Below are 27,166 nucleotides of genomic sequence, written 5' to 3'. Positions count from 1 at the left end.
AAAAGCTCCAAGCTTTTACTTTTCAGCAACAGAGCTAATGAAAACTTCAATTGTTGACAAAGTTTTTTTTTAAGCTGCTCCCTTGCAAGATATGGGATCTGGAACATTTGGGTAGGCAGTAGCTCTCGGCTCCTGCAATTCAGAGTTAAAATCCAGCTCAAACTGATGGAATGAAAGTTTCCTTTGTCTGTAGGCACTAAAGGGACCTGTGTGAAATGAGTTTGATCAGCTTCCATCAGATATTTAAGTGCATGGGATTTATAGCACAAACAATCCCTGGCACTAATTGACAATTTCACTCAGAGAGCTGGCTTGTGTGGGAATTAAAAAAATGTCATGTGTAGAAATGGGTGACCTTTTGGAGTTGGTGTTGAGAAATGTTGCTGGGACATGGTAGATGAAGCTTTGTCCCTTGTCTAGTTGTACTCTACTTGATCTGATTTAGAGAGTATTTGGTAGATCCACTGGGGTGTCTGAAATGGAAAGAGTTCCATTCCTTTGCCCTAACATTCATCATCAAGATGAGCAAGCAGCAATCTTGTTATTTTAATAATGCCTTGAATGCATTATGTTAACATATTTAAAATTACCGTGTGATCTTTAATCCCACTCTCCACATCCAGCCAATGTGTCAAGCTACCAATTATTTGAATGTACAACTCAAATTAAATGCTGAAACCCACAACAGGATTGCAGGCTTCAACTAATTATGTTGCTGAATTCCATGGCTATATAGAATGCTTAACTTAATTGGAATAAAAATTGTTAAAACCAGAGGCAAGTCACCAAGACTATCATCACTAGACAGTTCTTAGTCATCCGTAAACAAGCAGTATGAAAACATCCTAATTTCTTCAACTATGTCGGTGTACTAGACAAAATCAGTCAGTGTGTAAACTATCAAATACCTCCCATAACCAAAGCCAGTAATGTAAAAAAATCAAGTTTGCCATTTATCATTATAGGTAAAATTACACCGCTGCAGCAAAGTTATGGCTGAGCTTATTTATTCAAAACTCAATGGCCCATCATGATAATATAAAATCAGTTTATAGTAAGGCTAATTTAACATGAATACCATCCAGAGTAAATTGCTTTCAGTCCAGACAGGGGATAAACAAGGTTCACCACATATTTCTTCCTGAATGCCTCTATTGTTACTGGTGTGCATTAACAATGTAGAAATGTAGGACCACGCATGTTTTTAGTAAGAAGAAATAGTTCTGAATGCTTATTTTAATTGTTAAAAGGGCAATGCTGTCCATTGTTATGTAAATTTTTAAAAATAAGATTAACAAATCATTGCACATGCAATCATGTTGGCCCAGATCTTCTGGTTTTCAGATTGTTGGAGACTCCCACCGGACTGCCCTGCCAATCCACAGTCATGCCCCCAAACCAACCAGACCTGACTAGTCCCTGACATGACAACCCCTACTGACAAGACAACCCATGACCCACCTACCCACTCACCACCCTACGGGTGGAATCGCCCATTCCAGTTGATGGCGGGTGTCATGGCAAGTGTGAATGAACAATATGGTTAGAAGGCCAAAAATAGGTTTTATGTAGTTGTGAGAGCACGCCAAACGTCAATGGTGGGCTGTGTTTCTCATTGGCACATGTCGGGAACCTAATTTCAATACTTTAGCACCTCATGATAATCCCATGCTGGACCATCCGGGCACATTGGCGTCATTGCATGCCAACATGTTTCACAACTGTACATAAGGGATGCGCACCTGAGGAGCTGCACTTCGCTCAGGTCTTTGAGGTTTGTTTGCCTACCTTGCTTCAGGCAGCACTAGTGGTCATCAGTGCCACGCTTGCCAGGTAGCACCACATCACTTTTAGGGAGGCTTACAGGTAGGTCTCTACCTACCAGACCAGCCGTAAGGCAGGGATGGCTTTTCAATGGCTTCAGGACTAGGGCTTACTTCAGGAAGGCAGAGAAGTGGCCTCAGGCCAGGGAAGAAGCTGCAGGGCGAGGGCTATACTGGGGAAGGGGATATTCCAGTATGTGTGTGTGGGAACACATGTTGATCTGTGCAAGTGGCCCCAAGATGGGTGAGGGCTGATGGAGCAGTCTCCAGAGGAGATGACGCCAGATGCAGATGTGAGGGTGTGTGTGAAAGAATGAGTGGTGATGTCCCTTGAGCTGGCAGTGAGTGAACAATGGATCTCAGTGGAAGTTCGAGTACAGGAGGTAAATGCTACAGGTCATTCAGAGCCATCAGGGTAACAGAGTGAGAAATCATCTGCATTTGATACAGTTTAAGTGATCAAATTAGCAACAAATTAGGGTCATAACGTTCAACATACATTTTGGCCCAGAACTTACTTGGAATGTCAATCACTGTCAGATTGCCACTCTGCTCCTTTTTTATTTACTCAAGTCTGGAACTGCATGTTTCTTGCCCAATCTTCTGACACAGGCCTGGTGAGAAATATGCAGTGTAGCTTCTCTTGGAATCCTTTCTGTGCAGGGCACCAGCATTGGGGGAAGTGAAGCCATACCCTCTTTTCATGGCACTAGCTGCCATAAACCAGTAAGTTTAAAGGAACCAGCCACTTTAACAGGAGAGAATGTAAGGTAAGGGTATTATGGGTTAAGAGGTTAGGGATGGAGAAGGGTAGTCGGGGTTTCAGGAGGGTAGTTGGGGGGTGAGTGGGGTGGGCGTCAGTACTATAGTTACCCAGGAGTTAGAAGTGGTTTTAATCCTTCTCACTTTTCCTGGGTAACTATTCTGCTAAGGGAGTTGGAACCATCCTAAGTCTCCAATTTAAGTCGGTGTTTCGGATGGTTCCAGGCACAGGGTAATTGCTCAACAAAAGTTTAAACTTCCTGGGTAATTCCCGTACTGTCCTTGCATGGGGACTGTCGTATTGTTATCATGATATAATGCCTTGGACTTAGTTACAATATAAGACACATGACACCAATCGCTCATAAGGGATTGGTAAACATGTTGTGGGTTCATTCATTAAGACTAGGCACATGAGAACAGTTATACACAGGTATGAAGCTTTGAGACATCGGGGCTGTGTGTGTGCTTTGCTCAAAGCAAAAGTGAAATTCAGACTGGATCACATGACACATTTCCCTTCTAGTAATGCCATGATGATATCCCTTAAAGGCACATTACAATGTCCCCCTTTCTTTTTAGAGATACTTTTGCCCCCATCCAAAGAAGTCTAACTATTTACAATACATGTTCACGTTCAGTTACCATTACGTAAATGCATAGAACTGATGAACGTATGAGTTTTTAAAGCAGGCACATCTAACTGGCAACCGGCAGGCTGCACTGTGGCCCCTGAAGCCCACTGTGTGGCTCCTGGAGCCACTGTTCAAAATTCCAGTAAGACAGGTAAGTGAAATTCAAGATTTTGCAAGGGACGACTCCTCCAATCACAGGCCATTCCTTTTCTGCGCTTGTTGCTGATAGGCTCACCAGTGAGTCTGTGTGTGAGTGTGTGGGAGAGAGTGACCGAGTGTTGGAGAGAGTGAGTGAGTGTGTGTGGGGGAGAGAGTGAGTGTAAATGAGTGTGTGGGAGCAAGGGAGCGAGAGAGTGAGGGTGTGGGAGACAGAGTGCATAAGGGAATGGTTCTGTGTGGGAGAGAGAGGGTGAATGAGTGTGTGCCTGTCTTACTCCCAGTCTCAGGATTCTCAGTCACCCTCACCCCCCAACACACCAACACATACTATCACACACTCTCACAGTGGGTGAGAGTGAGTCAGGCACACACACTCTCACCCTCTTACAGTCTAAAGGTCATTTTTATTAATTACACTTTTTAAAAAATCATTAATTTATTGCTTTGACATTGCTTTATTTTTGCTCAGCAAGTTGTTTCTTTTCTTCATACTCAACTTCTTTTTGAAATTCATGTATCTTACGGAAATGTGCTCATCGGTCCCATGAGTGATAAAAAGATGGCAATGTGGGCCTCCCACACAAAAAAGTTGAAGAAGCTTGCTCTAAAGCATAAAGGTAATCTGCTGGTATGCCCAGATTTTGTAATGGTTACCTTGTCTGGAGGTGTCTTTAATTGCTCACAGAGACCTGTGGGATTGTCATTCTTGGATGTTGTTCCTGTTGGAACTTGTCCCAAATGCAATAGTACTGAACAATGATAGAGGAGCTGGAATGGATCTGATTTGTCCTCAGTTACACATCACTGTTGCACCTTTGTGTGTAATTACTTCATATGGCCTTGGTTCCGAACAAATCTTTGTCACCTTGGCTGGTTGCATGTACGTTCTGTGGGATCCTGGATGAGTACAGTTATTCCAACTGTAAACTTGGCAATTCTGTATCTATTTTTATCATGCACATTAATCATCTTCTCTTGTAGTTTTAAAAGTTGCTCTATAGTTTCTGAGAGAGTAGAATGGGTATAAGAATAAATAAATTGGTATGCACTTGTCTGCTAAACATGAGCTCTGCTGATGATGGAATAGTTGCACTTCAAGGCGTTGCTCTCAGATGTAACATTGCAATATGTAAATCTTCCTTGGTCTGTCTATATTTGAGCATTAGGGATTTCACAATGTGAATCATTCATTCAGCTAGGCTGTTAGATCTAGGGGAATGAGAAGTAGTGTGATCGATATTCCACTTCTCACACATATCTTGAAATGGCTTACCAATAAATTGCAGACTATTACCTGTAGTGAACTCTCCAGGCACACCAAATAAACAAATAAACTGAAAATAGCATGTAGATTGTGCATGCCAGTTGTGCTTGATATATTGTATAATTGTCGAATAATGGGGTACTTGGTAAAGTCGTCGAGAATGATGAAGAAGTTAGTACCGTGGACATGAAAGAGTTTGGATGCAATTTTGGACCAGGAATGGGTAGGAACTTTATATGGAACCAACAGTTCATTGTGCTGACTTGGCATAGGCTCTAGACATGCCTCACACTTCTTGACGACATTTTCAGTGTCATTGTTCAGGACTGGCCAATAGGCTGTCTTTCTTGTGAACCTTCTCATCTGATCTATGCCCATGTGTTGGTGATGAAGTTGTTCAAAAATATCAGGTTGTAAAGATTCTGGTGTGACGACATCTATGTTTTCTACGGGATTGACAGTGTGAAGCATACGTTCACTGCTCATTGCTTCAGTTTGGCAGGAAAAACAAAAAAGCAGAGTATTAGTTAGATGGAGGACGGCTGCATAATTCTGAGGTGCAGAAGAATCTACACGTTCGAGTACGAGTCACAAAAAGTTAGTATGCAGGTACGACAAGTAATTAAGATGCTAATGGAATGCTATCCTTTATTATGAGGGATTGAACATAAAAGTAAGGATGCTATGCTTCGGTTATACAGGGTATTGGTGAGACTACACCTCGAATACTGTGTGCAGGTTTGATCTCCTTATTTAAGAAAAGATGCAAATGCATTGGAGGTGGTTCAAAGGAGGTTTACTAGATTGATACCTGGAATGAGTGGGTTGTCTTATGAGGAAAGGTTGGACAGAGTGGGCTTGTTTAGAAGAGTGAGGGGTGACTTGATTGAAGTATACAGATGCTGAAAAGCCTTGACAAGGTGGACATTGAAAGGATGTTTCCTCTTGTGGGTGAGTATAGAACTAGGGGGCACTGTTTTAAAATTAGGGGTTGCCCTTTTAGGACAGAGATGAGGAGAAACTTTTTCTCTCAGAGGGTTGTGCGACTTTGGAATTCTCTGCCTCAGAAGGCAGTGGAGGTGGGGTCATTGAATATTTTTAAGGCAGAGCTAGATGGATTCTTGTTAGGCAAGGGAATCAAAGGTTATTGGGGTTAGATGGGAATGTGGAAATTGAAACACAAGATCAGCCATGACCTTATTGAATGGTGGAGCAGGCTCGAGGGGCCAAATGGTCTACTCCTGTACCTAGTTCTTATGTTCTTATTGTCTTATCATGCACTTCGTCATTTTCTGGTTTGTCAGTCGACTCATGCGTATGTTTCTGATGGGATAGTGAACGGTCATTCTTATTGCCGGAAGGTACCTGTTGTGTATGGTCTGTTTGGATTAGTGCACAGCTCTTTGTAGCTGCATCAGCCTTTGGTCTGGTGCACTGCTGCTGCCAATGGCCCTTTCTGCCACATGCCTTGCAAAATTGATGGAAAGCTGAGAATTTCCTTGGTGCATGCTGAAGGCCACACCTTTCACATGTCTTGCTAGGTTTGGGTGTTCTAGTGAGTGTGTCAGCAATTGGGTTTGTGCTTAGGATCTGTAAGCTTCATCAACCTGCAAGGATCACTTCACACTTATGTCCATCTTTGAGTAGCTCTTTACTGCTATACGTTTTGGCCTTGTTTAGCAGATCTTTCTGGAATCCTTCCATAGGGATGGGTGCGATCACTAACTCAACAATTCTGTCTGTTAGTTCTGTGTTTGAAAGATCATAGTATGTATTCTTTTCTCTGCATCTGCTGACGAAGTGGCCTATTGATTCTGTAGGCTGTTGTTGAAAAGACAAGAACTCTAGTTGATGAATATGGAGTTTAACCTGATTCTGAACCTGTCTTCCAATGTAGTCCATATCTTTTGAGGATCCTTTTGCTCTTCTGCTGAGAATCCTGACATCTTCAGCCTGTGTAGACCTTCATTCCCAATTGCTAGGTGAACTTTTATGGCTTGCTTGTTTGGATACGCCTGAATCAAGAAACCACATCTCTGTACGTTGTTTAAACATTTTGAATTCAGATAGTAGGTCAGCTGCATCCCAATTTAAACTGGAGAATTTTGTGGACATTCTGACAATATCTCTGACTTTCCTTCTTCAGTAGTAATTGGGAAAAATGTCAATGTAGTGGCTTTCACATGTTTTTCCATAGCTCCTCCTACGAAGACGAGTTGTGGTGGGAACGCACCACTAAATAATGGCATCTTTGCTTTTTATTCAATTTATTGTTCAGCAGCTCCCGAAGCCACCCATTATAATTGCAACCTTCTCTAGCTTGATTTTTATTACAGTTTTTTTATTTTTTTGTTTGTTTGACCCTCCCTTGCCACTGATCCAGCCCACACCCTGGTCATTTCCTGACTGAGCTAATCCAGTGCTGGTCTACTTGCTGTGTTGTTGCACTCACCGAATTGACAGGCTGTGCGCTGCAATCTCACCACCAGGGATCTGTCTGCTTACCAGCTCTTTATTTGAGCATTAGCTCAGCACTGTTTCCAAAGCTTTTCTTCACAGTGACCACACTACGTTTTTAACATTCTCCGATACTGTGACTTTATTGTGGTCTGCCAAATATGTCAAGGATTGTCTCATACCATGTAGCATGATCTAAGTCTATTTACCATGTCGTACCTGTAGTTAATCTTGTGCCTCCAGCCTTACCACTGCTGATCACCATGTCATGTTATTATAATGATGTAATACATTGGGCTTATTTACTGTACAAGATACAAAGCACCAATCACCCATAAGGGATTTTGCAAGCATGTTGTGGAGTAATTTATTAAGACTGGGCATATGAGAGCAGTTATACGTAGGTCTAAAGCTTTAAGGCATCAGGGCTGTGTCGGTGCTCTGTTTGAAGCAAAAATGAAACAAAGAATTGATCACATGACATTTCTCTTCTAGTGATGTCATGCTGATGTCCTTTAAAGACATATTACAGCAGGGACTTCTCAGAGTCCCCAGAGCATCTTCTAGGGTATCTCTGGGATACGACCTTCCCCAAGTATGGAAGATCTGGATCCTTGTCTTTAGGCTAAGCAAGAGCAATCAGGCTCTTAATCACATGGTGCAGATAGCAAGTAAAATTGTCACAACTGTTGCAAGTTTATTTGCCTCAGCATAAAAATTAACTTTTCTATATATTCACTTTACCACAACACAATTGGAAAATATTATTTTCCCTTCTAATGCCAATATAGACAAAACTTAACAAGCTAGAGCAATACTGTAGTATTATGGAATAATTTAGTGTCATGTACCTTTAAGAGTAATATTTGTGAGGCCAGATCACATGACCTGCAGTAACCAATAGGAGAGTAGCTTGGGCCATCTCGACCGTCAATGCGAGATAGAGTTGGAGTTAAAAACACACGTGTAGTTGCTGCTGAGTATATTGTAAATAAACTTAATGTTTCCACCCAAAAATGTGCCTGCAGATCAACTCTATTATTAATAGCATAACCTGGCCACCCTTCTACAAATACCTAATTAATAAAAGTGTCGTACATTCAGTCTTTGTCAATGATGCATTGTCGGTTAACCTTGTCATTATTGTTATGTCTGGATAAGCATTCAAATTGGCGTGATTATAGTTGCTTTTATTTCCAGACCCTATAGAATAATCTGTTGAAGAATACTAAAAGAGTACAAAAGAAATGCAATTGCTACAAAGGGCTTACTCCTGTCATGAAGTGGTGTTCCGATTTCAAAATTAATAGTGAAAATGGCCTAAATCTTCACGTCTCTGGATTGCCAGAGATGGGATGTAGGTTGGGAGGTGTGCGGCAGGACCCTGCGGGAGCCTTGATGCTGCCACATGTGCTGTAATTGCCTGTGAAGTTTAAACTTCCGATGGGCTGATTTGTGCTGCCCAGAACCATCTGCGATATCTCTGACAGTGAGCTCAGCGGGCAGACCTGGGCCAGGTACATGGGACTTACCTGTCTACTTATCCTGGAAACGTTTCACAGTTTAATAGCTCGTTTCACTCAGTGAACAGCCAGTGTAACTGAACTGAGCACTACAACCAACTCTCCCAATCACCCTCCCTGACCACATGACTATCCCACAGCTATCCCATGATCCGACACTATTATCCCACAAACCTGACCCTACTAGCCCTTGATTTTCTGATGACACCCCCAACCACCCAACTACGACCCACCTTACCGACCTCATTCACTCACCCACCTGACTGAATTGCTGACTCACTCATCTTACCCATTCACCAATTCACTCACTTACTGAAAGATTTGGACCTTTAAAACTTACCTGAATGTGGTAGCTACTGTAGTGGAATATTCTCCCTTCTTCCATCTCTTGTTGCACCAGACGATCTTCTCCGGTGATGTCTATGCTGACACTTTAATGCTTCAGCAGGGATCGGAAGTCCTGGCTGAAAAATTGTAAAATGGTCAGATTGCTGAAATCTTCACAGGCAGTATCAACGCAATCAGCATCAAAGCTGACTGGAAGTTCTGGGCTAATGTTAACAGCTGACGTCCTGCAATATGCATATGGAGAGATGAAACCCAATCTAGTAGACAGTCAATTAGAAATGGACAGTCAATTATACAAATGTTACAAAGTTGTTTTTATCTAAATAAGTTGAAAGAATACAAATGTTCCTGTTGTTTGTTGGAGCCAGTCTGATGTTAAGCTATTCAGATGGTTTCAGGTTTCTAGTTCCTTTTAATAAACAACAACAGTCACATGTGTTAACCATGACAACGAGGTTGCTTATTTATACCTGACCTCCTTTTTCATTTTCACAGGCTGAATTTGGAATTGTTTGCAGCGAAAGATGTCATGGAGCGTCAAGTAAAGGTCCTTCACCTGAGGGAAAAGGTCCCTTCCCTGGCTGGACTTCTCTTGGAGACAAATCATGGTGGATTCCCTGTGATTTATCAACTAGAACAAGCCCATGAGGAAGTATTTATAGGAAGCATCACCAGGTGAGCAATTTATGTGCTAGAACCCCACTGGTTTTGTCACTTAATGTTATGAATGAATGTTGATGAATAGTATCAGTCTGATGGTTTGCACCTTTGACTAATAAGAAACCACTGAGCAGCTGGTAGTAGTAACCATCTTGTCAGGAGTGTTGAAACAAACAGTTTTATAATGATGCATGAGCAAATTTAAATCCAAACCATATTGGCTGGAAAAGAATGATTTCAATTTAACTCATAGTTATCCAAAGGAACTTTTGATTAAACAAATACTTGTGATATTAAAAATAGAGTTATATATAAGATATGAAATGAAAATAATTCACAGGAAACAGTCACATCTCATGGGCCAGGATCTTTAGGTCGGTGAGCGGGGGGGGTGGGGCTCCCTCGCCGACGCATGAGGGGAAAAGTCAAAAAAAAATTTGTCTTTGTCTTTGTAACATTTTTAAATTTGGAGCCGATCTCCCTGAGGCAGCACTTAGCCTCAGGGAGATGAGTGCGCTCATTCGGGCACATGCGTGAAAGAGCGCACTCTTGGTTGAGGGAATTCCTCCCCCCCCCACCCACACAGGGACGCATAGTGCTTCCTGGTGAACGTCATGCCGGGCGGGCCTTAAGTGCCCCCAATCAGGGGCGCCGACCGGAGGCAAGCCTGCTTGCGCCCGCTCCTGCTCTTACCCCCTTGATGGGGGAAAATTCTGCCCCATGATTTTGTAGCAGTTCGGATTAATCGTTAACCAAATATTTCACAGAACTCTGACTATAGCTTTAACCTCCGAATAAAGTGAGCCACCACATTCTCAGTAATATGTATAGGGAGCTGGTTAGTTTCCTCTCAGTATTCTGCATAAAAATCCTCAGTGGTTGTGAGGATATGTGAAAGTTGCATTTGCTTCTGCTGAGATAAGCCAGTGCATTGCTTTGGCTGTGTTGTTTGTTTGAAAACTGTAGAAATATATTAGAGGTCTTGCCACGTTGCCAGCTGGACAAGAATGGTGTAAGATAATCCAACAAAATAAGGGAAAAGCAGACAAAAACAAATAATTAAGACGTATTATCGGTCTCTGGTCACAAAAACCCCCAGCTGTGTTTGAAAATGAAATCCATTTGAATTTATGTAATTAAACTTGTCATAATCTATGTGCAGTTGATGCAGGAATAGATAAGTTAGTAGTGGATACTCATTCCAGTCATATGTTCTGACTAACCATCTGACAACGGTTTCTGTTTTTTGAAAGGCTTCTTTAATTTTACTCCTCATTTCTTGATTTCTTCCTGCTATTTACCAACTTTAGCTGAGAGACATCTGTGGATGTCATCAGGAGATACATAAGAAGTTTGAGAATGATTCTTAACTTAAAAAAAAGAGATGCTCACATTTATATAACACCTTGTTATGTCATCAAAATGTTTCAAATTACTTCCACAATAAATTCCTTTTTGTTTTGAAGTACATTGTTATGTTGTTCAGTAGGGAAAATAGCAGTCATTCTGTACTAACAATTCCCAACCAACATCAGCAACATGATATAGTGAAGGTAAAATGCCGGCCAGGATACCAGACAAACTCCTGCTATTCAAGTAATGCATTGGGATCTTTAATGTCCAGATAGATGGATCATTGGTCACATCCAAAGGTTTTCCTTCTCTTCGGAGTAATACAACTGAATCAGAAAAAGTGAACTATCGAATCATAAGGAGGTATTTTATGGAGATGGCGGCGTCTCAGCTGCCATTGGAAACCTGGTGAGAGACCCATGTTGCCTCCTTTGGGACCGGCCTACTGAAAGATGAGCCAATCAGGCAATTAACAGGCCATTGGTGGGCCTTACCCAGGATCAAGGACCCTGGGGGTGGCAAGTCCTGCCTGTTGAGCGCTGCAGGCAAATCAGAGGCTGACATCTCCTTTGCTCAGCAGTGCCACGGGGGAGGTAGTGGAATGAAACAACATTTACCTGAGGCTCAGGATTGCAGCGTGACCCAGGCTCGAGGTAAGTGATAGGGGAAGGAGTTTCATGGAGTTGGGGGAGAAGGGTCTGGTGGATTAGCCGCAAGGGTAGGGGTTGGCTCACAGCGGCACTCCCCCCACCGCACACCCCCCCCCACCCACCCACCCACCACCCCCCCCACCACTGCCTTCCTGATGCTAGGTCCGTCGTGCAGGTAGTGAATGCCTTTAAGTGATGACCCCCTCCCTGGAAGACCACAAGTAACTCGCCCAGGTTTGCTTGTTACGGTCCCTGTGTGGTGAGCCCCCCGACAGCCACTAGGTTAATACCAGCAGCACCGGGCTGAGGCCCTTAAGTGGTTACTTTTTGGCTGCTTAAGGGCCTCAATTGGCAAAGGGGCAGGAAGGCCATTCATGGACCTTCCTGCCACTGACATAATTGATTGGAGGCGGGAATGACCCGGGGTCCCCATCCACCACCATCCCGCCCAATTTAATGCCATCTCCACCTCCAAACTCATCGTGTTGCAGTAGGGGGATCATAAATTACCACCCATAAAATAATCATGAGGCGTAACGTAGCTCTACCAAATGTTGGCATTTCTCTGTGCGTTGATTCCATATCACTGGCTGGGGAATCATGAAAGCATTGTGGAAGTGGATTGACTAAATACATTTTTAGACAAATTTAGGTTGTGGGCTCTTTGCTGAATAGCATAACATCTTTATCTTAAAATTAAAGCAGGACTACCTCCAAAAAGCTTACTTTCATTTGCTTTTCATAAAAATGAACTAATGTAAATCACTTCAGAATATTGCAAACCTGTCATGTTTTCACTACAGCCCCGTTAGAGTGTCAACCACGGCTCAGTTAGGAGCACTCTCACCTCTGAGTCACAAAGTCCTGGGCTCAAGCCCTACTCCAGATGTGAGTACAAAAATCTACACTCACACTCCAGTGCAGTACTGAGGGAGTGCTACACTGGCAGAGCTGCCATCTTTCAGATGACACACTGAACTGAGGCTCCTTCTGCCTGCTTTGGTGGACGTAAAAGATCCCATGACACTATTTTGAAGAGCAAGGGAGTTATCCCTGATGTCTTGGTCAATATTTACACCTCAATCAACATCACAAAAAAAAATTAGCTGGTCATTATCCCATGGCTGTTTGTGGGAGTTTACAATGTTCAAATTGGCTGTCGCATTTCCCACATTACTAGAGCGACTGCATTTCATAATGTACCCCAGTGGCTATAAAGTGCTTTGAGACATGCTTTAAAAGGTGCTATGTAAATGCACGTCTTTCTTTTCTTTTAGGAAAAGGGAGATTAGGAGATGGTATGTTTGCTGTTTTTAGGATTCTAAAGCAACAAGATAGTGTAAGCAATGCCAAGTTCACTTGTCCAGAACAGCAGAACCAGAGGACACAACCTGAGCTTGAAGGGGGACAAATTCAAAACCAACCTGCAAAACAATGGGCTGGATTTTGTGGTGATAATGACAATGAAGCTTTCAGCATTCACTGTCACTACTCCACTCAAACTGACAGTGACTTCAGAAGTCTGCACCTGCACAGAATAACATGGGGATCTATATTTGCTGTCAGTGATTCTACGCTGCTCCTAGGGTGCATTATTGAGATTCTCCCAGTGAGCAATCCCTAAACAATTAGTGAATAGATAAAAACTTCCACTTTTATGCTGTTAATCTCATGGTAAAAACCTCAAAAAGCTTCATCTTGTTGAATGATGTGTAACTAACTTCACAAATATACTGTTAAGCATCCTCATTGGCCCTGAAAAGCAAATTTAAATTTGTGGAATGTCAAATTTCTCCATAATGATCAAAATTCAGCATATTTTTAAATAATATGTTTTAAAACAAGAAACAGAAAATGCTAGAAATACTCAGCCAGTCTGGCAGTATCTGTAGAGAGAGAAATAGAGCTAACAGCCAGAATTTTAAGGGACCGTTTGGACTTGGCTGTGGGTGTGGTGTCTTAAAATCAGAACAGAAGACATCAAACCCAAAGTCCAAATTCTTCAAACATTGTTTCAGCATTTTACAGATGGCAGCCGACATGGAGGGTAGCCTTTGTATATTGACAAGGAGGGAAGGCTTAATTGCTACTTAACAGGCTGTAATTGACTGTAATTTTACGGTGCTTTTTAAATTTTACTAATGGTGCATGTTAAACATGGGCTTCAGAGCCTTGCTGGGTTAAAGGAGGTGGAAAGCAAGGGTGAGCTCAGTACTGAGTCTCTCTGACAGGATTGCATAGGAGGGTGGAGCAGCATGGGCACTGGCAACTGAAGGCAGGAGGGGGGACAAGGTGTCAGTACTGTGGGGGCCTGTGGCCAAGTGGTCATTGGAGCAATGGAGCTTACACCAAAGAAAAGAGTGAGGGAAAGTTGGGGGTTGTCTGCAAATAATGCCTTGCATCAAGAGTAAGGCCACCTATCATAGGCCTCATCCACCCAGGCTTCAGGACCCCTATTGAGGAGGAGGAGCAGCAGAGAAGGAGGGAGACCCAGGCACCAACAATGGGACAGCAGCAATCTCAGGGCCAACAAGGTTTCTGGACACTAAGGGAATCAATAGATATGGTGATAGGGTGGGAATGTGACATAGATGTGAATAGTGGAAAAGGTTCAGTGGGCCATATGACATCTGGTCATGTTCTTGTGTTCTTAGCAACTCTTGCTGCTGGATATCCAGTTTACTGTTATGAGGACTCAGGGTAAAGGGGTTCCTATTGTTGCAGCAGTGCAGGGGGTGGTTTACTCTTCATCAACTTGTACAGCATCTGATATAGGGATGCTTGGTGCTAACACTGGGTGCAAATAAAGCAGATGAATCTTCCATTTTGCATTGGTGACATCTTCAATTTGGCGAGAACAATAAACAAAGAAACTCTGATGAAAGATCTACTCCAGAATCATTAACCCATCTTTTCTCTTTACAGATGCTAATAGATCTGCTATATATTTCAAGCATTTGCTGTTTGTATTAACTACTTCTAATTCTTGAATTCTAACTTATGCTTTAATTTATTTTGGGATTAGGTTGGAACTTTGTAGAATCTTGGAAAATGAAATACTTTTTGAAACCCAAAATGAGGGGAGCTACAAACAACATGCTCAGATGGACTACAATGAGGTGAGGTTTACCTGGAGTGATCAGAGGAAGTAATAACGTTCATCTTTTCCAGTGCTGATTTGTCTCATGAACCCAACTTCTGGGTGCCTTAATTTTAACTCCTGGGCCTCATTTAGATCTAGCCAATCAACACCCCACTTGTTCCAGGCAGTAAGTGGCAGAATGTCACACAGCCCAAATGCTACCCACAGACACCAGAACTGTGATGGGATTGCATCCGGCCAGCGTGCAGAGTTCACTTGGGGATTTGGGATTTTAAGGAGAAAGGGATGGTGTGGGGGAGATACTGCCACAGGAAAGACCTAGATATAACACTTTTCAGATTTGTAGATGTGATAGGTGGCATAACAATAGATGTGGACTGTACATATATATATACATCCCTGGCAGCCCTTTTCTGTCATTGCCCTCTATCAAGCTAACTACTTGGGGAGGACTGAAAACTGTCATTAGATTTCCAAAAGAGAAATCCAACTTCCTTTTGAACCCCAACATCCCAGGTAACAACTTGTCTCAGCTACAATGCACCTTTCATAGGGAATGTAGGAGGCTTGAAGACTACAATTTACTACACTGGTCCTTTAATGAACAATTACACAAGAACTGACAATGATAACGAGGGTCATACATGCTTTAAATGACACATAATGTCCTTAACGTGGAAACCAATGAGAAGTGATCATAACAGAACACAATGAACTGCTGGGCACTTTTGCAAATCTGCTGGTGGCATGAAGGGGTTTGCTGATAGCAATTTCTAGGCTACTGCATTGAAACGTTCTTAAAAATTAAGCATGTTTTCAATAGCAATTTAATTCATATGCTGCAGGATAAATTATTGGGTCTATAACCATAACTGTATTCTTAAATGACTTAACAGTTGCATTGAACTGTGACTTACATCACATACTTTTTTATTACTCTGACCTAAATGGCTAGGAGAGTATGAGCCAGAATGGTTATCATTAGGTGCAGTGTGTAGGCCAACACAAGAGAGTTATTTACTTAATCTGTACACATGAACTACAGGAAACATGATAGCAACCCTTGGGCATTAGGCCCATTCCCTCACTAATAATACCTAATGGATACCTTATGTATTCTGTATTTGAATGTGATTCTGATTTGTGTTCATATATCAATGCCCAGTGTTTGAACAGTGCATCTGCAGATACTGGGGCTGAAAATCTGCAGTGTTGCCTGTGCTGCAATAACTCTCACAGATCAACACTCTGCCCACTCATGAATTACACTTCTATCATGTCAGGATTCACAGGATCAGCTCATTTTGGTGGACCAAAAACATATTCCTCATGTAACATGTGAGTGAAATACTGGGAAGGGGAGAGGAGGAAACTTATTGCAGAAGTTAAAAGCCTGAGTGAACCTACGGGTCACATGCAGCACATTTATATTTTTACTTTAGAGGGCCCTAGGTTGCTAAATCTTTTGAAGCCATGTTTCAGCAAAGATAAAGATTTCAGAATTTCTCTTTCCCTGTTCCTGTGCCCAGTGAAGTGGACTCTACCACTTTTATTTGCAAAGGAGGGGCTCGTACATGAGGACGGCTGGAGTGTATAATGGAAAGGATGACGGGCAAAGTAGACAAGTCATTCTCCATGCTGGCTGTCAGTTCAGAAAAGGGCCATTATTAGAAAACAAACCTATGCTTTCTCTCAATATTTCCATTCATATAGAAAATGTTCACTGATCTGAGGAAACAGTAGTTCATTTGTATGTTACCATAGCCAGACACCTACTTATTTTTGATTTTTAAGCTGTCTTCTAACAACTTCCTGTCTTACATATTTGCTTTTATATGCCATTTAGAATATCAGTTGTTCTCAGCTATCCCCAATTCAGCATCATTCCACAATAATTCACCCTAAAGCTGAATTATGGATTCGCTTTAAGTTGTGTGGTTGCATTGAAGTAAATAAAGAAACAGTACTGCAGTCCTATGCTGCTGGGCCTACCAAATTCAATGCCTCAGTTAATAATAGTGCTACCAATTCAATGCACTTACCAGGCATCAAAGTTAAGAGAGCATGAGACCAAGGAAACTCTGACCAAAGATGTCAGCAGAAAGTTCTGAGTTCACAGTTTGATTGACAGTTTAAAGAGTCTATTAAAGGATTAGCTATCTTTGATGTGGATTTTAGGAGAGGTGGTGGCATAGTGGTGTTGTCACTGGACTAGTATTCTAGAGACCCAGGGCAATGCTCTGGGGACCTGGTTTCAAATCCCACCATGGCAGATGGTGAAATTTGAATCAATAAAAATCTGGAATTAAAAGTCTGATGATATGCACAAAACCATTGCCGATTGTCGTAAAAACCCATCTGGTTCACTAATGTCTTTTAGGAAAGGAAATCTGCTGTCCTTACCTGATCTGGCCTACATGTGACTCCAGATCTACAGCAATGTGGTTGACTGTTAAAATGCTCTCTGAACAAGGCCAATTAGGGATGGGCAATAAATGCTAGCATGGTCAGTGATGCCCACATCTCATGAATGTGTAAATGGATAAAAAAAATCCAAATAGAAGTTTGTTTTTATTGGAGATTAACTACTTGAGGAGATTTAAGAACTTGAATGGGCTTTATGAATGGGAATTTTTCACTATCAAGACTGTAGGAGTGAGAGCTGTATAAGGTTATATAAATGTATTTTTTAAGTTCTCCTGAGGTCTGCCCATGATGGATCCTGGATGAATGGCTATGGAGTTGGCATGGAATGTATAATGGATCATTGGGGGATGGGTGTTGCACATGAATTGTCATTGTTGGCATGGAGGGTATGAGGGACCTTGGATGGTGGGGGGGTTTGGGGCGAGGGAGTGTGAGGGAAGAGGGCTAACAGTTTAACAACTCTTAAAGCAACGAAAGAACTGAGCTGGGTTATTTAGTCAGCCTGCCTCAGAACTTGCCCACCCCTCTGGCCGCTTACACTCTGCTTTGGTGGACCTGACTCTACCCTGCATCTAGTCCCCACAGGCTTCCCCGCCCCCCGGAATGAAAATTACCCTTTTTCCAGGTATTTTTACCAAGGTGGGTCCAGCGAGTAGGGAAGTTTCCCAATGAGCTACCTGCCTCTGTAGCCAAAATCAGGCCTGCAATGTCAGTTTCTACATGTGCACTGATGACATTCAGCTCCACCTCACCATCACCTTTCTGAACTCTTCCAATGCCTTTCAATGATCAGACTGCTTGTTTGATTTCCAATACTGGATGAGCAGAATATTTCTCCAGCTAAATATTGGGAAGAACAAAGACATTGTCCCTGCTACAAACTTTGTTCCCGAGCCACTGACTCCATCCCTTTCCCTGGCAAATGCCTGAGGCTGAGCCAGACTGATGGCAACCTTGTTGTCATACTTAATCCTGAGATAAGCTTCTGAGCACTTTCCCATTCCATCATTAAGGTCACCTATTTCCACTTCCATAATGTCACCTGAGTCTGACCCTGCCTCAGCACAACTGCTGCTGAAACCCTCATTAAGGCCTTTATTACTTCTAGACTTAACTATTCCAATGCACTCCTGGCTGACCTCCTATCTTTCACTCTCCTTAAACATGAGGCTATCCAAAACTCTAAGTTCTGGAATTTCCTCCTTAAATCTCCCTGTCTCTTCATCTCTCTGGCTTGAAGGCCTTACTTAAAACTGACCTCTTTAGTAATGTCCTAAAAGGTCTTACCTGGCTCAATGTCAAATTTTGTTTGATAACACTCATGAGCAGTACTTTGGGATGTTTTATTATGTTAAAGGCTCTATATAAATGCAAGTTGTTGTTTAGTATTCTAAGTCTTATTCTTTGTAATTTATTAATAGGTATCAGTCAAGTTGCTAAACTCAACAAAGCTAAATCTTCTCCTGAATAAGTATAGGACTGATAACCGATATGAGGACCACTATGTCAATTTGGTAAGCAGTGAGTCAATTGTCCAAAAATCTGCAATCAGCGTGTTGGCTCTATGCTGTTGTTTATTTAGCATTTTGCATAAGCAACAGGATTTTATATAAGCAGTAGCTGAATCATTTGCCTGTTGTTTTCCAGTGGGTTCTTCTCACAGAAATTCCTAATGGTCCTGTGAAGTTTAAGGGCCTACCTTTATTAGGTACTATACTTCAAGCAAAAGAATATCTTGAATGCCAAGATCTAAATTTTCACTTTATAAGTGTTGAAAATCTTAATTGGTGTAGTTCTTGTGGAAACACCTGACTTGCTTATAATAAATTCCTGCATACTCCACTATGACTGCTTGCATTACCTTTATTTCAGTCTATTATGGGATAGTTAAATCATTCTAATATTATTACCCTTACATATTCTCTGAACTGTCTACAGCTTACTCCCTCAATTTCCTTTCTACTCTTTGGAGCTTATAATGCTCATTGAGCACAGTATGATTTCCCTTTTGATTTCTTAATTCTATCTATAAAGATTCGATACTATTACAACTCAATGGACATCCTTATGTTCTAAGGCTGTGATAGAATCCTTTATTAACATAACCACTTCAGCCCCCATGTTTCTATCTTTCCCCTGAAAATGTTATAACTATGAATATTAAATGTATAAGATGCATGCCCCACTGGGCATGTTGATGAGTTGGATGGAATAAAATAATTCAGGTACAGAGCTCCCATCATTAATCTTGGGGCTGAATTTTACGCTGGCAGGATTTTACAGTACCACCGAAGTAAATGGAGTTTTGAATGGCTTGCTGCATTTTATGGTCCAGTCCCCCCGCGACAGGTCCATAAAATTCCGCCATTGCTGAATCCAGAATCCAGTGTTCAGCTTTGATTATCAGATTGGGTCTAGACTGAAATGGTTATCGTCCACAAGACACAAATTGAATGCACATTTGCTCTGAATGTTTCAATGGAACCCATTCCTTTGTCTTTTCTGATTGCCTCTGGTTTCTAATTGAATGGAAATCTGAATGTTGCACATTTCATAGGCCTCATTGTAACCTTCCTGGTTCCTCTTAGAAATCCAATTAAGAAGAGTAAATATAGCTCACTATTTGATAATGACAATGGAATTTTACTACTGCTAATGAAGATCCAAGGCAGCAAATTGAACCAACTTTGTGTTTAGCAGTAATTACATCTGAATGGTTTGGAATGGAAAATAAAAAGTGTTCAGTTTTGCGAGAACTCGTAAATATTTCCCATTGTTCAACTTTATTCCTCATGCTTATTATGAGATATGTATCTAATCACAGTTTTGGTTATAAACTTTTCACTGATAAATATTTTTCTTTGCTGTTAGTCCTTTTGTCATGAGCTTTCTCATCCAAGATTTGATTTCACTAGTGCCCATACTATAAAGTTATCACAATTCAACAGCAAAGGTGAAAAAACTTTCTTTCTACATGTATAGGACTTCAACAATTTCTTCCTGTCTTCTGTGTATGCAGATGTATAATTATTTCTTAATGTTTTGATTCTGAATGTTGGATCTTAATTGGCTGTATTAAAAGGAATGTCAATTAGATAGCAGTTTCCAGTTATATTTGATTGCTTTCCAGAAAGCTTGAGAAAACCCTGCGTTTACAGGTGGGGGTATTTAATCCATTTTATAGGACTCTGGAGTTCTCATTGCACTTTGTTATAGTGATCTGCTAGATAGCTTGATGTTAAGGTGGTGGAATTGGGCTCTGTAGTGCCGGTTTATTGGGCACTAAAAGGCCCCCGCCAAAGTGTTGGAAATGGCATTTTTGACACACGTGCAAACTTTTGATGGGAAGTACAGCAGATAGCATCTTCATAAAGGTGTTTGCACACCCACACTTAGGCCAGAACTTTCCAGCCTGTCATGCGGTAGGATCTTCCAGTCCCGCCAATGTGAATGGACATTTCAGTAGCTCACAGGCCCTGCCATGGGGTAAACCCTGCCAGGGGCTGAAAAAGTCTGGCCCTAGTGTCTACCAGCAGCATACAGAACAGGAAGATCATGATATTAATCAGTGTCCCACTGATTTGACACTAGTGCTGTTGTTTTGAGTTCCACACTCCAGGCTAAGCTCTGTCTTAACCCCTGAATAAGCTGTTAAATGGCATGAAGGTCCTACCACCAATGTTATTTAAAGGGATCATCAACTACTTGCAGGTTAGTTGCTAGTTTATTTTTTCTGGCTGTTGTAGCAATTCTACATTTTGGTTGTTTTTCCTAGTTGGTTAAACTAAGTGGCATGGCAGGTGCTGAAGAACTTTTAGCAAATTAAAGACTTCTGCAAGGATTAGTTGATGCCAGACATGAGTAGCCTGATAGAACTGCCTTTTGAATTAAATATGACTGTGAGAATGAACAGAGGTCACACAGAGCATGACAATTTACTGGAAGTAGAAGGAGAAGGAGGTGGAGAAATGTACTCAGCAGAGGGAAGATGGTGCTTTGTGACCAATTCTCATACCTGAACTTTTTCCTGCACTGTATCCATGTATTTGGAGTTATACACCTGACATTGAACTCATATGGCTATTTTTTGCCTCTGCCTCATAAGCAAGTGCCTGGATGGTTCTCTGGATACAAGACACATTTCCTCTGCACTTGATGTCAAGGCAGCATTTGACCAAGTGTGGCATCAAGGAACCCGAGCAAAACTGAAGTCGATGGGAATTAGGGGGAAAATTCTCTGCTGGTTGGAGTTATACTTAGAACAAAGGAAGATGGTTGTGGTTGTCGGCGGTTAATCATCTCAGTTCCAGGATATCACTCAGGAGTTCCTTAGGGTAGTGTCCTAGACCCAACCATCTTCAGCTTCTTCATCAATGACTTTTCTTCCATCATAAGGTCAGAAGTGGGGATGTTCGCTGATGATTGCGCAATGTTCAGAACCATTCACAACTCCTCAGATACTGAAGCAATCCATATTCAAATGTAGCAAGACCTGAACAAGTAGCAAGTAACATTCACGCCACCCAAATACCAGGCAATGACCATCTCCAGCAAGGGAGAATCTAACTATCATCCTTTGATAGCCAGTTACCTGGCAGAATCCCCCACTATCTACATCCTGAGGGTTACCATTGACCAGAAACTGAACTGCACTAGCCATATAAATACCGTGGCTACAAGAGGCTAGGAATCATGCAGCAAGTAACTCACCTCCTGACTCCCCAAAGCCTGTCCACCATCTACAAGGCACAAGTCAGGAGTGTGATGGAATACTCCCCACTTGCCTAGATGAGTGCAGCTCCAACAAACTCAAGAAGCTTGACACTGTCAGGACAAAGCAGCCCGCTTGATTGGCAACACATCCACAGACATTCACTTCCTCCACCACTGATGAACAATAGCAGCAGTGTGCACCATCTACAAGATGCACTGCAGAAACTCACCAAGGCTCCTTAGGCAGCACCTTCCTAACCCAGGACCACTACCATCCAGAAGGAAAAGGGCAGCAGATAGATGGGAACACCATCAGTTGGGAGTTCCTCTCCAAGCCACACACCATTCTGACTTGGAAATATATTCCCATTCCTCCACTGTCACTGGGTCAAAATCCTAGAACTCCCTCCTTAACAGCACTGCAGGTATACCTACACTGCAGGAACTGCAGCGGTTCAGGAAGGCAGCTCACCACCACCTTCTCAAGGGCAATTATTGATGGGCAATAAAAGCTGGCCTAGCCAGCGTTGCCCAAATCCCATAAATGAATTCAAAAAAGACTTTTAGCATTGCATTCAAAAGCCTTTGCTTTCCTATCTTCAACCATTGTTGATTGTAGAGTAACTCCTAATGATCTCAGCACCTTGAGCAATCAAAATGCACTTCCCTTTAAGAGATGCAGGCTATTTTTAAGTAATGCTAGACACTCAGGATATTGCCCCCCAACTGATGCGTGCTGCCAATGAACAACGTGAGAATCACTGTTTGCACATGGAGATCATGGCAGTGCACAGGAAACACTAAATTGGCATCCTGGCTGCATTGTAATCATAATTTAATCAAGCACTGTAATCCTGTGCCCGTTTGTGGGGGTTATCCAATTTCTCCTGTCAAATGGCTCAGCCTCTCTGTTAACAGCTATCAATAGCTCAATTGTTCATAGTTTGCATCATTACAACACATTTGCACCAGCGAAACAGGCCTTTTGTCACAGAGATAAAAACAAAAACTGCGGATGCTAGAAATCCAAAACAAAAACAGAATTACCTGGAAAAACTCAGCAGGTCTGGCAGCATCGGTGGAGAAGAAAAGAGTTGACGTTTCGAGTCCTCATGACCCTTCAGTTCTGTCAAAGGGTCATGAGGACTCGAAACGTCAACTTTTTTCTTCTCCGCCAATGCTGCCAGACCTGCTGAGTTTTTCCAAGTAATTCTGTTTTTGTTTTGGCCTTTTGTCTCAACTGGTCTATGGCTCCTCCCATCCCTCTTCATCTAAATCTATCAATATATTCTTCTATTTTTTTTCTCTTTCATGTGCTTATCTAGCTTTCTCTTGAATGCATCTATGTTACTCATCTCAACTGTTCCCCATGTTAGTGAGCTCCACATTCTAAATGCCTTCTGGGTAAAGAAGTTTCTCTTGAATTCCCTATTGGATTTATTAGTAACCACATTATATTTATGGCCACTGGATTGTTCTGCTTTCACCCACAAGTGCAAACATTTTTTCTACATCTATCCTATAAAATCATTTCACAATCTTGAGACCTATATTCGGTCATCAATCAGCCTTTCTTCTTTGGAGAAAAGAGCTCCTGCCAGACCATTCTTTCCTGATAGATAAAACCCCTCAGTTCTGGTATAATTCTCGTAAATCTTTTTTTGCACCTTTGCCAGTGTCTCTATAACCATTTTGTAATATGGAGGCCAGAGCTGTTCATGGTTACAGGGCATGGAATTATGTATAGGCTTTATATAGTGTTTTGTTTAATGTGTGATGATTTTGGATAGCTTTGGTCTGATATTATCTTATACAAAAAAATTAATCTGATGTTAAACCACCTCTTTAAGAATACCACTAACTATAAAGAATGATTGTTTTCAATTTGATAATTTGTTTAGTTAACTTTTGTTATCTGAAGATATCTGTCTTTTGTTGAGAATGGTCAGTAGTCAGTGTTCCTCAGCTCTTTTGTCTATTGCCTATAGAAACCATACATCAACCAATCAGCAATGACAGTCCACGCCAATTTTTCTCTCCAACGAACTTACATCATTTTTCGAACACTGGGACTTCGACATTTGACTGTTGTTGATTTGAGAAACCGTGTCCTTGGCATCATTACACGGAAAGATCTGATGGCGTTCCGACTTGAAGAGAAACTTTTTCAATCTGAGAATTTGGAATCAGACAATGATAGAAGATAAAAGTTTTCTGGTGGAAATTTTCACATATTATCCTATCTGTGTAGAACACAAACCTCATTAAGAAGGGAAAGTAACTATAACTGCATGAATTGTTTTTGATAAGTTGTCCGTAGAGCACACTCACAGATTCGAATCTCTGTTTTTCAATTTTGCTTTGTAATAATCTTCATTTTCAGGGCTTCTCCAAATAGCCTTGTCAACATCCATTTTGAGCAGTTGTTTATTAGAGTGATGTCACTTAGGGAGATTCCACAGCATGGGATGTCTCTTTACCAGCCTTATAAAGAGGAATTGCAATCAATTTCCTGTGTGTTCAAATTTTTCACAAGTGTTAGCTATATAAATTCAACTAATGGCCAACTTCCCGCATATGTTAATTCACATGTATGCGTCTCGTCTCTTGATTTGAGTGGATTGCAACTTTTGCATATGATTTGTTGTAGATTAGCAATGAGTTTAAAGTTTTTTTGCGAAAATAACAGCATGGACAGTGCCCTCATTCTTAGTCCTCAGGTTTCTATAATTGTTGTACAATTATCTGGGATAAATACTTAATAGAGTTTTAGCCCAAGAAGTGATTTAACATAGGAATATTTTGCCTTAAATATCAAAAAAATAAAGCTTTTAAACCAGAAACTACCTTAATCATGCACATTTTGGTGTGACCTTTCCTTTTTAATTTATTAAATTTACATGTTGCTATGGTGTAAAACAAAATCCATGCATTATGGTAATCAAGTTTTAAATATATAGTTAGTTCCATTCTAAAGTATCTATACTTTATGATCTGCTTTGCTGTTTTACATTAACTTTTATTAATTTGCTTCATTATATTTAATAAACATTTTGTTAAATTATGAAAATGGAAAGTAATATGAAATTGTGCTTAATTTTTAATGTGAAATTATATTAAGAAATGAAACAAATATTTCAATTAATGCACTATTACCAAAAAATTAGGATGACTGCCAGTCAAGAAAGGTACTTTGGGTTAGCACTTGGGGATAATTAGTTTGTAGGAATTTGTGCAAATCATTAAAATGATAGCCTGTTTTGAATACTTTGTGTGCAGTATATTGCTGTAATAGCAATGTCCCTGTAATCTTAGTCTTTGGGCAGGGTGAAAGGATGGAAGAGACATTGGGCATGGCTGTTAACATGTGTGGGAGAGGGATTGTTCAGTGAAGCACTCTAAAACCAGTTACTACCAAAGAACTCTGGCTGTGTAGGCTGGTATTTATGCCTTCTCACTCACTCACTATTTTTAGTGTCATCTGTGGTGCCTTCATCATCTTTTTGAAGGCCGGGACCAAGTGATGGATCCACTTGTTGACTGCTGCAAAGCAAAGTTAGGCAGCATGCAGCAAATCACAATGATATGGCACACACTAGCTGGGCTGTATTGGAGGAAACCATGGCCCAAATCTTCCATTCTATGGATCATTGGAGATGGATGAATGGCCCAAGATATGCGTTGGGATCCTGTGGAAGTCCCGATGTGCTGACCTCTGTGGGAAATGCCCAGGAAGCTTTAACTTCTGATGGGCAATTCCCCTACTCGCTGTCACCTGCCACAAATGTCTCCAACTCTGAGTCGGAGGCTACGGACAGTTCTGTGGGGCTTACCTGAATGGCTACCTGGGAAAAGTTAGACAGAAAAAGCCTAGTCAAACTCCTGGGTTACTACACAACTGACCCCCATCCAATCACTCACATTGACACCCTGACTACCCCATGACCGCCCCAACCCTTGGTTCTCCCCTCAACCTCCCTGACCTCCCGACTAGCCCCCTGGACCCCCAACTAACCCCCGACCCTGAGTACCTTTTGAGCACCCCTCCTGACCACCTGATTACCCACCCCCGACACCTGGACAAACCCCGACCTCAACCGATGCAACTCCACCTCCGACCACCTGATAACCCCTGACCCCCTGACAACACCCCCAATTATCCTGACTACTCCACCCATCCACACTACCCCCAACCACCAACTAACCTGACTAGACTTGACTACCTCCCATCTCCCCGCCCACTCCGCCCCCCCCCCAACCCGCCCATCCACCCCCCCCCCCCACCCCCCCCCCCCCACCCCTCCCCTTCCCCACCCTCACCAACAGCTGCCTCCCTGGCCCAACTTGACTAGCCCTCAACCTTACTACCCTTCCCAACCCTACCCACCTACCCAGTTGCACAATTACCCATTCACCCAACTACCCAGCTCACCCACCTATCCAGCTCATTCATTCACCTACTACCTCACACTCTTGCTACCTTACCCATTTGTCGCCTCATGCACATGCCACGCTACTTATCAACCGCCTCACCTGCCTGCCACCTCACTCATCCACTTCCTCACCACCTACCATCTCATCCACCTGACACCTCAACTATCTGCCACCCTACTCACCTACCACCTCACCCCACCTGACACCTTACCCATCCACCACCACACCCACCTACTTCCTCATTCACCTGCCACCTCACCCACCTGCCACGCTACCCACCTGCTGCCTCACCCATGTGCCACTCTGGTCACCTACCATCTCACCCACCAGCTACCTCACCCAGTTACCACCTCACCCGCCTGTTGCTCTACTCACCTGCCACCTCACCCTGCTGCCACCTCAGCCTGCTGCCACCATACCAACCTGCCACCTCACCCATCTAGCACCTCATCCACAAACCACCTCACCCATCCACGATCTCACCCACATATTACCTCTCCCACCCTACCACTGATCTCACCCTTTTATCCACTCACCTCAACCCATTCACTCATTCACCCATTCATTAAGATTCACATTAGACCTTTAAATTTATCACACTGCAGCTGATGCTGTAAAACGGGGTGTGTCCTGTCTCCCCTTTACACGACAGTGCTGTGACAGAGCTCTCGGAGGGCTGCTGCGCTCTGTGTTTCTGGTAAAGCCGGGCTCAGAAGACATGGCAAGAAATGTGGAGCACTGTCACAGAATCACAGAATTGTTACGGTGCAGAAGGAGGCCGTTCAGCCCATCGTGTCTGCACTGGCTCTCTGAATGAGCATTACGATTCATTGTCATCATCCTGCCTTTTCCCCA

At 42.2% G+C, this 27,166-nt stretch overlaps 1 protein-coding gene across 1 annotated transcript in view; it reads left to right on the top strand.

The window, feature by feature from the left end:
• LOC121278820 (chloride channel protein C-like) overlaps positions 1-24,113 on the top strand; it is a 320,150-nt gene extending 296,037 nt beyond the window's left edge. Inside the window, exons 13-16 of the mRNA XM_041189274.1 lie at positions 9,467-9,646; positions 14,660-14,753; positions 18,586-18,678; positions 23,866-24,113. Of these exons, the coding sequence (XP_041045208.1) occupies positions 9,467-9,646; positions 14,660-14,753; positions 18,586-18,678; positions 23,866-24,084 (586 nt within the window). The 3' untranslated portion in view covers positions 24,085-24,113. The remainder of the gene's footprint in view (positions 1-9,466; positions 9,647-14,659; positions 14,754-18,585; positions 18,679-23,865) is intronic.
• Positions 24,114-27,166: the final 3,053 nt, after the last annotated feature.

Source organism: Carcharodon carcharias, chromosome 6 (genome assembly GCF_017639515.1).
Source record: "Carcharodon carcharias isolate sCarCar2 chromosome 6, sCarCar2.pri, whole genome shotgun sequence".
Taxonomy (NCBI): Eukaryota; Metazoa; Chordata; class Chondrichthyes; order Lamniformes; family Lamnidae; genus Carcharodon; species Carcharodon carcharias.
The sequence above is the reverse complement of the archived record's forward strand: the minus strand, read 5'-3'. Positions and strand labels throughout refer to the sequence as shown.